The sequence below is a fragment of the Mangifera indica genome, chromosome 4, assembly GCF_011075055.1.
Source record: "Mangifera indica cultivar Alphonso chromosome 4, CATAS_Mindica_2.1, whole genome shotgun sequence".
In the NCBI taxonomy this organism is placed as follows: Eukaryota; Viridiplantae; Streptophyta; class Magnoliopsida; order Sapindales; family Anacardiaceae; genus Mangifera; species Mangifera indica.
Genome location: NC_058140.1, coordinates 9,319,564 through 9,329,689, shown reverse-complemented (window position 1 = coordinate 9,329,689; position 10,126 = coordinate 9,319,564). Strand labels below are relative to the sequence as shown.

The 10,126-nt window shown below is 32.7% G+C and overlaps 1 protein-coding gene across 1 annotated transcript; it reads left to right on the top strand.

Annotated features, from left to right (window-relative positions):
- The first annotated feature begins 5,577 nt into the window (after positions 1–5,577).
- On the top strand, positions 5,578–9,385 carry LOC123214491 (transcription factor bHLH143-like). Its single transcript, XM_044634283.1, has 4 exons — positions 5,578–5,730; positions 6,403–7,013; positions 7,168–7,331; positions 7,436–9,385. Exon 4 carries the CDS (start codon positions 7,453–7,455, stop codon positions 8,521–8,523), a length of 1,071 nt encoding a protein of 356 aa, XP_044490218.1. The 5' UTR covers positions 5,578–5,730; positions 6,403–7,013; positions 7,168–7,331; positions 7,436–7,452; the 3' UTR covers positions 8,524–9,385.
- Positions 9,386–10,126: the final 741 nt, after the last annotated feature.

Below are 10,126 nucleotides of genomic sequence, written 5' to 3'. Positions count from 1 at the left end.
GTGTAAATAGCTATAATTATTATCTTTTATGACTCTAATAGATTTGGTTTATATTTTAGTATATGGATTATGGTTTCAAAGATATTATTATTATGTTTGGGGATTATTTTGTGATTATTAGATTATTAGTTTTTTATTTTTACAATAAAGACTTAAGATGTTATTATGATATTAATGGAAATTATGCATGTTTGAATTGACAAACATTTGATTTTAAATTGATGTCATTCATGCACATAAAGAATTTAGCAACACTTTACCTCGAAGGATAAGATATTTGAGGTAGGGTGTTACACACCATGAATATATATATACTCCCTACACCACCTATAGTAAGACATGTTTATAATGGGACACTATATTTGCAGTAAGGTACCTTGCTCGTAATATAGTCCAATTATAGTTTGACAATCCATAGTGGTGTTACACACCATAAGTATATATATACTCTTTACACCATCCATAATGGACTATACAATGAATGCCCACATAGCCAAGGTATCAAATCTCTATATCAATCCAATCTAAGGTTAGCATGCATAAAAGAGAGAGGAAGTTTGACTAAATTTTCTTGGTAGTAGATAGCAGTATTTGACAAAAAATTAATAAAAAAAAATTGGTATAGAGAGAAGGTGAGTTCATCATTAAAGTGGCAGTTGAGTTTTTCGATTGAGGTAAGGTGAATTGCTTTTAGACATTGGAAGTTATGTTTAATGTGTTTTGATGATTGATTTGTATGTAAAGAGTGATTTTCTATGCATTATAAATTGATGTTTGCCCCTATGATGATGATTATTGCATGTATTTTGAAGATATTGTCAAACCTTGTAGTGCATACAAAGAGCCATAGATACATTTATTAAATTCTTTAGATGATTTTTGTGGAGATTTGTTGGAGTTAATGGTCTGTGTGTAGTGGTGATTGCTTAAAGGTGTGATTAGGGTTGAGTTTTGTCTCTTTTTGTTCTTGAAATTAGTTTGTTCGTGAGTACTGTGTTTAAACATGTGTTGGTGTGAGATTTTTGTTAACTACTATGTTAAAGTATTGTGAATCAATTGAGTAGCATTTAGGCTTTGAAAATAATGTATTTTGATAACTCCAAACGTCATGAACGACCATTTGCCTGAGACGAACGACCCCTTCATGTTTAGAAAGAACTTTTTACATGTTGTGAACATTCGTTCACATGTCAGCGAATAGTCATTCATGGCATATAATCTTTTTTAACAAAGTTGGATGAACATGTACAGCACTGTTCATCATTCATTTTCATTGGAAATGATTTCATGAAAGATGGTTCATAAAAAATGAACAGTTATATTAAAATACCTTTAGAACACAAGAACAAGCAACATAAAATGTAATAGACGTTCATTAAAGGATGACGAACGACCATTCATCAGTCTAAGAATGCCCAATAGTCATGAGCAAAGAATGAATGACCATTCGTAGGATATGAATGATCGTGAGTTATGCTATACAAACAATTTAGGATAAATAATGAATCTTGAAAGCTCCAAGGGTAGAAGTAAGACTATAACACTCATTTCCAAGAACATACCCTTATATTGACTATGGCTCAAAGAGGCGTGCACCACTTAATCTCTTTAGTTAAAACAATAGAAAAAAAAGCATGACAATAAATACTCATTTAAATGTAGAAATGTCAATTTGGCCCGGCCCAAAACATGAATTTGAAGTCAAACAGGGCACTCAATCTCAATTTTTTCATTATATTCTTAATCTCATTTTCTCTTATCAACTCTCTTTCGAAAACTATCTGAATTTACAAATAATAATTTTTTGTGTTTATAATTTCATTTTTATTTCAATTTAACCATTACGAAATATTACAAAGGGATTCAATGTTAAATGAATCCAAAAATTTGGATGTTGAAAATGAGTAGATAAAATGTTTGGGATATTGTCCTCGGTTTAATAATTGAAAAATAATTTATATTTAAAAGTTTTAATTAAATTTTTTTGAAAATTGTTTAAATGGGTCAACCCGATTAAAGCCCATGAGCCGACTTATTTAACGCTCAAGCTTTAGGCTTTCAAAAATCCATAGGTGGATCCAACCCAAAGGCCTATTATTATATGGTGTAGGGCCCCGCCTGACCTATGAGTTCAATGGTCTGAATCGAAGCCGACCCAACCCATTGACTTGTATGTTTAAATGCATGCAAAAAGCTATGATAATTTCCTTATTTAATAACATTAGGACTCAATCATTAATTTTTGTGTCTAAATCCAATCTTATAAATAAAGTGCATCAAAGATCTATAAAATCTTAATAGAAAAGACAAAATACATAATGTTATAAAAATCCAAAAACAACAATTTTACCCCTCACTCTCATGCAACCACTAAACTGAACCACTAATTCTATCATATGCCACATTGCTAACCTCTACTTGTAAAACTATATTGAAAGAATGTGTGAGTGAAAAAAATTTAGCAAGTAGATGACCTCTCGACACCCTACAAAAACATATAACTAAAACTAGCATTTCACTAATAAATCTTGATGTGGTCATAAGTTGGCACACTCATATCATAAACATAGGGCATTCACAAGGATTACTAAGGCCTAATTTGATCACGACATATCTGATGCCCCAATGAAAGTAATTAACACCTTGTATGTTTGTTTACTATCGTGTTTTGCGTACATATCATATGACTTATTAGGCTAGCTAATTATGATACCCTAGTCATATGAGGAAACTGGTCATAATCTTTTGTTTACCATATATGCATAGCTACAAGATTGCTAACTAAAAAACCATCCTCGAATAACCCCCACCATAAGCACAAATATGATACATCCCATTAACCACGTGAGAAACTAATGAAAGGTCATATCCCTTACCATACACACCTGAACTAATATGAATTGTGTGGCTAATGAAAGGTCATATCCCTTGCCATGCACACCTGAATTATATGTATGACACAAACCCTAATGCTTTTACTTACCATGCCATTTACGTACACAACTAGTGGTTATCTTATCATGTACCACTTTCCTTAACTTGCCTGATTTTTTATTTGGATTTGCTTGGTTGAGGTTTGTGTCATACATATAGGCAAACACCTTTCTTTAGCTAACTAACTTTTCTTGTCTTGTTAAGGTCTTTCTATTGTTTCTCCTTGCTTCTCCTTTCCTTGCATATAGCCTAGAGGTAAAATAATCTTTTCTTTCTCTTGGTTCCTACATGGCCATGTCGTATTCTGACAGCCCTGTGTTACTCATTTCTTACGCACATGGGTATGTTTTTACTTTACACCCCTATGTATCCTTATATGCACATAAATAGGTGTGTTGAAGATTTACCTCCTCATGTATCATTATCATACACAACTTGTTCTCTATGCAAACACAAACATTCACTTTTAGGGAAACTATACATAAGCATGTGTCTCATACCACAAAACCAAGTAGACATCTCCTCAGAACGAACATGCTTTCATGCAAACCTTCCTTTTTTCAAATGCAAAATACACAGACTTGTGGGTTACCTTGCACGACCATGTATCGTGATCTGGAGATTGCAATCTACTAGTTTCTACACTTTTCTAGCCAAACCTCTAAAAACGAGTCAATTACAAATATCCTAAATAGGTCTCTAAGCATGCTAAATATGTTTTCTTTAACAATAAACACCAATACATGCTTGAAAACTCAAATCATAGTTATCATCCTCATAAACTTATATTTTTATCTTGAATAGCATAGTCATAGAAATTCTTAAACTAATTTAACATTGTTTATGCATATACAATCATCAATGGGATCATCGTGGCATCACAACACATTCATAATCATGGTTTGTATTCACAATTCATAAACTCATAAAAAATCATGCATAAATAACCAAGGAAGCACCAATTTACTTGTCTTCAGTGTTCAAGCAGAGTCTTCACATGGGGTAATTTTTTTATGATTCAAACTCCTATCTAGTGCCCTCTAAGCTTTCAACTCTCCCCCACTCCCCCCACTATATTGATGTATGGCTAGGGTGAATAAAAATAACTCAAGTTAGGTTAAACACTCCTCTTTATTTTCACTATCTAACACGATACACTGACGTGTATAAGATATACATAGGCATGTATAATGTTATACAACTAATACAACTTTTTGATTTTATAGCGATCCTTATATTATCTCAAATTCAAATCTTATTGACGATGCACAATCGTGTATACCAACATATACAACCATGCATCCCACTAGAAACCCACAATTAAACTTAAATAAATATAAGAAAAATGATTGAAATACCCTTCAACTTACCTATAGGTGTTGCACTTGTCTATAAGCTTTGATGCAATATCATGCCTAGATCGACAAATTCAAACTGGAAACAATGCAAAAAATTGCCTAGAATAGAGAAACAAAGCAAAAGAAATCATTAAGAACAAGGAAGAACACAAAACAAAGTAATTGAAAATTTTATAAACCCAATTTTCACTCAATTTACATCTTTGTTAATTAAAAAAAAAAGAAAGAAAGTATATATTGTTTATATAGTAGAAAACATTCTCAATACACCAGAAAACACCAAAATAACAAAATAACAAGTATACACCATCAATTATCAACAAATTACAAAAGTTTACCATTCATGAATAACAGAACAAGAAAAGTAAAAATAACAATGAAATTAATACTAGCAAGCTGAACTCATTAGGATTTGGTAACGTGTGGCCATGACTTCATCAATCATCATTCGTTTCTCTTCAACAATGTAGCCCTAGCTTATCACAAGAAATGTGTTATGGATAAGAGATATTCGAGAGAAAGGCTAGAATTCTCTAGAATCTCTTAATATTTTGTAAAATGAAAGGCAAAATAAACACAAGAAAATGCACCATTTTGAAGAAAAGCTAAATAATATATTTCCATTTAACGTCGTTAGTCCTCCATTAGAGCTTACATTCTAACTAGTCTTTAGGTACTTCACTAATTTTGTATCCCTTAAAAAATGGTTTAGGGTTAATTAGACATATACAAGGGGTTGGGTCGGCTGGTGGGAAGGTCCAACTCACTAGAAAAAGGCATAATCTATGAAAGCATGACGCACAATTTTGTAAATCAAATTAAAGGCCTTAGAGTCTGACTCACAAACAATTTGATATCACTTATGAAAAACTAAAAATCAAAATAAATAAATAAATAACATGGCGGGACCAACTTGTTAAAGATCCATGAAGACATGATCTATGGGTTTTAGGTCATATCTCACGCCTTGTGAGTTGATATGATTCACAAAGTCTATCACGATATTGCCCATAGATATGCCAAACTACATCAAATTCAATTTGGCATGACTCCCAATTGTGTCTAATTCTAATTAATAACGTTTATTTTAAATTGAAAGGAAAAAGTAAGTTTATATGACTTCAAAGTAAAGATCCATAAATAGACTAAAATAAATTCTAGTTTAAAATTTAAAATGAAATCTCACCCTGTTTGAGGTTATACACAAACTTTTGGATTTGTGAAGAAACAGTTGACAGTGGGTTAACCATAGACTAAAGTTACAGTTGTGCTAAAGCAGTAAAGGGGCAAAATGGTCATGAAAAGGTCTATATAATCTCAGCATCCTTTTACTGACTTGCCTCTTTACAAACAGCTGCCTGTACTTTTCTCTTCACTGTTCACTTCTGTCTTTGTTCTTTCCAATCTGATCTTATTCTCAACGCCACTCCTTCTGACCGTAAGTCTATCTTTCTCCTCTCTGTTCGTGATCTTAATCTTTCTTCGCTTTTTTTTTTTTTCTAATGTGAAAATTGGAGTATATATAAAAAAAAGAAAAGTAGTTGTTGCGATCTTTTGGCTGATGATAGTTTCTGTTTCGTTTGCTGAGATCGTTTTGAGTTCATTTTTTTGTTGATTTTTTTATTTGATGGGTTGATGTTGCTTCCTTCTAAATTATTGAGAAAATAGAACATATAACACTGTATGTATTATTTCGTTTACTTCCTTTAGTTTTTATCTGACTAACTTATATTTGTCCATCATTTAATTTCTAATTTTTGTTTCAAGATAACTGAAAAGAAAAAAAAAATCTTGAGATTGGAAATGAAATATAGTATAAAAATCAAGATATTGTTCGGTTTTCTGTAGATTTTTGTTTTACTCTATTTTGTTGCGACATGTTTCATTAATTTTTAAGTAAATATAATTGTATCAGTAACATTTAGTTTTCTTTTTTAGTTCAGAAAATGATTATTGTTGCGGAATTTTACCCCATTGTTTTGCTTCTGTGATTTATTTATTAATCTATTTTCCCAGCAGCCAAATGGATAGTTAAGTTAGGAAGATTTGTCTGGTTACAAAGATTTTGCCTTTGAATAATATATATCTACTTTTTCTTTTTATTTTGCAGGAAATTTAAGTATATAAATTATCATTGAGCGATTCCAGACCGTGGATAAATCAATAGTTCAGAGAAATAAAACAATATGCCTTGGTTGAGTCTTTCAGTTGATGTTTACCGAAGAGTTGTGCGCTTGAATTTATATTGCAGAGTTATTCTGTAAATTTTTTACCCGTGTTTGAACCTTAATTCCTTAATCAAGTTTTTGTCATTCTTTCTTTTAACAATCCATGGGACTTAATCAGTATTTTGTCTTTTATTGTGATAATTATAGGGTTAGTTAAGAAAAGATTGCAGTCAGATCTATTTCATATTTAAACTTCCTTTGTTAGTTTCTGTTCTAGCCATATACCCGTAAGTCGTATAATTTTAGTTGTATCTGTTATCAATCGCTATATCTTTCCCGGTTTCATACTTTCACATTGTAGAGTATTAGTTTATTGTCTTGTCCTTTATTCAAAAAAATTGAGTTGATCGTTCAAGGGTGTAAAGAAGTTATGGTGTGCCAAGCTGCCAGTCAAACAAGATTTCGAGCGTTAAAATATGAGAATGGAATTGCCGGAAAACCAACAATTATAGTTAGAGTGATAGCATGCTTTAAACCTATGGAGGATTGCCAGGTTAGTACTTGATATCTTCTCAAGGTTATTGCTCATTAGATACTTTCTATTTTTAGTAGATCATTTGCATCCAAGCTTGATAATTAAATTGTATTTGTCCCTCTTGTTAATGAAGACACTATGACTAACACCAATTTTTTTTCCTGCATTCCAGGCTCAATATTTCCGTCATTTGCTTAAACCTGTCACGTAGATTAGTCCTACTTCTGCGTTAATACTATCAAGCTGAAATTCTTAGTTTCATCCTTTTTGTTCTTTGTTCCTGAAATACAATACGAGTAATCGACCATTGCAGATATCAGCACCAGCCATCTTGAGGTCAGTTTGCTATATTTTGCTTGTTTGCCATAGTTAATATGTATTTTTATTTATTCTTCCAGAATTGTTTTTTAAAGAAAATATGCTTTGTTTATTATTGACAGGTTATTGTTTTGGTTGGATGGTTAAGCCACACGAATCTTGGCTTTATTCTCAGCATTCTACTTGGCAATTGCCTGATTTGAATTGTATGAGCACATCACTAGATCCTGGGCAACCAGAGTGTTTGCCACCATGTATAAATCCTGGTACGTACATGTTTTCTGTGAACAAACCATTGCCAGGGTTTGCAGTTCCTGGGCTAGCAAAATTGAAGACAGAGCCAGCAAATGGAGCTCATAGGTTGCTTGAAGCTTTGCCCTCACAGTTACAGGCTGTGGTTCCCAATATGTCCCCAAATCCTAATGAAAAACAATCTGCTTTTACTTTTGGGTTCAGTGGGGAGGCCATAGCAAATGATATGTTTAGGTCTTCACAGAAGGGATTTTTAGTGTTTGATCAGTCAGGGCATCAAACCCGTTTAATTTACAGTTCTTTCTGCCCTTCTGTCTTGAATCCACCTGCTTCTTTGAGAAAACTAGGTTCCTTTTGTGGTTTGCATGAGAACCAGGCAATTAAATCGGATGAGTTTACTCCACTGAAAGCTGCTTTACATGAAGAATCTGATGTGAATAGCATTAGTGGTGAAGAGAATGAGATGCATGAAGACACTGAAGAAATTAATGCCCTACTTTATTCAGATGAAGATAGTGACTGTAGTGATGATGATGAAGTAAAGAGCACCGATCACTCTCCACTCCAAATTGAAGTAAGCAACAAGAAGCGTGAACATATAGTGGAAATTTCAGAAGAAGTTGGTAGCTCTGACAGCCCGAACAAAAGGCTGAAATTGTTTGATGGGGTGTACCGAAAAGCATCACAAACTGACACTGCTTGTTCAGTGAAACTGGAAGAAACCCATGAATATGACAATGACACAGAATCAAGCTGCGCCAATGACCAGACTCAAGGAGAGGAAGTGGGTTTCATTATGAGTAACGAACAGTGTATCAAGGATAAGATCCGCAAGACATTAAGAATTCTGCAGAGTATAATTCCAAGTGTAAAGGGAAAGGATCCTCTGTTGGTTCTTGATGAAGCTATAGATTATCTGCAGTCTTTAAAAGTTAAAGCCAATGCTTTAGGGGTGTAACTATCGGTAAGTTGCACTTTTGTTCTCTTATGTTGTTCCTTGCACAATAGTATGTTGTTTAAAAGGTCTAGAGAAGGATGGAATGGTATTAGCCCAACAACTCTTGGCTTGAATGATTGATGAATTAGAAACCACTACAACAACTATGGTTTTGTGGGTGCTTTTTATCTTCTTTCTTTCTTTTCTTTTTTCTCTGTTAAGAGCTGTTTTTAATGGGATAATAAAGTAAAAGGAAGGAAAAAATGGGATGATAACACACTTTGGAGGAAGGAAAAACAGGGTTTTGTTTGTTGACCAGGAATGATAAACTTTATAAAGCTTTTGGGTGAGATTTATTCAAGAAAGTCACAAAGATTTGTAAGGCATGGGAAGATTGATGGTAGTGGTGGTATGTATTAGTAGGTGCATTGAGAACCTCCATGGATTAAGTGCATGCGCGTTAGGTAACTGGGACCCACGTTCCACCTTCTCCTTCCTTATTGATGTTATGCTTTTGTCTTTTCCCTTTCCCCTATATCACATCATGTTGGTATTAATCTCTATAAATAAAGCGGGAAAAAGGTTTACTGTATGGCCAAAGTGCAGAAGACTTACGTTTCCATGCTGAATTGTTGGGTCCGGATGATGGAGTAAAGTTTGTGGGTTTGCTTCACATGTGAAAGCTATGTTACCATCCTTTTTTATTGTGAATTTGTTGTGAGTTTTCAATAATTGAAGTGAAATGTTTTTGGTTTGGTTGTTGCCTGTTGTTATTGTTGTTGTGGTTTCCTTTTTATTATTCTATGTATGTTTGTATTTCTTGTCAATCAATGTAATGGTGATTCCCTTCCCTTTTATAGGAGAATTGTTGAGTTGGGAATAATGTGTTATTCTTGTGGGTAATGGTTGTGACATAATTAGACATGAACATGTATGGAAATGTGTTTTTCAGTTTTTTGATTGGTGGTTAAATCTTTTTCTTTGGCAAAACACACACCTTTTCAAGTGTTTTCTTCCAGTCCAGTAAATTACCAGAAAATAGGTTTTCTTATAAAGAAAATTTTAAAAGAATATCTTTTTATATTTTTTTCGTTGCATTTCCGAAATCTGAGAAGAGAAATGGGTGAACTTGATTTTAGGCTTCTCTGTTGAATGTAAAATATGAATATTAATTAATAATATCCCTATAAGAGAAGCATAATATAATTTGTGTTGAATTAATAACATTATTTATTTAAATCCCCTTCCTTGAGGCCCCGCAATTACGTACAAAAATTATGGAGAATTACATGGAGCTTTTAACATAATAAAATGGTTATTTGAGCGCAACTTAAATAAGCCATATTTTTAACTAATAAGAGGTCATTAATTAATCCTTTGTAGATCCAGAATCTCCTTTTTACATTCTCTTTTTAAAAGCAACCAAATATTGGAATTACATTTGTCTACTATAATTATAGCTGCCCACTAACTCTTTTTAGGTGTGAACTGCTCTAATCCAAAAAAATCATTTCTTTATGATATGATGTGATTCTGATTGATGGATTTGACCATATTTTTATATTATTATCAAAAATAATATAATAATTTTAAAAATAAAATAATTAAAGATGATATAATAATT

Excerpts from the sequence above, each read along its gene's own strand:
- LOC123214491 (XM_044634283.1), top strand. The coding sequence starts at position 7,453 with ATGGTTAAGCCACACGAATCTTGGCTTTATTCTCAGCATTCTACTTGG.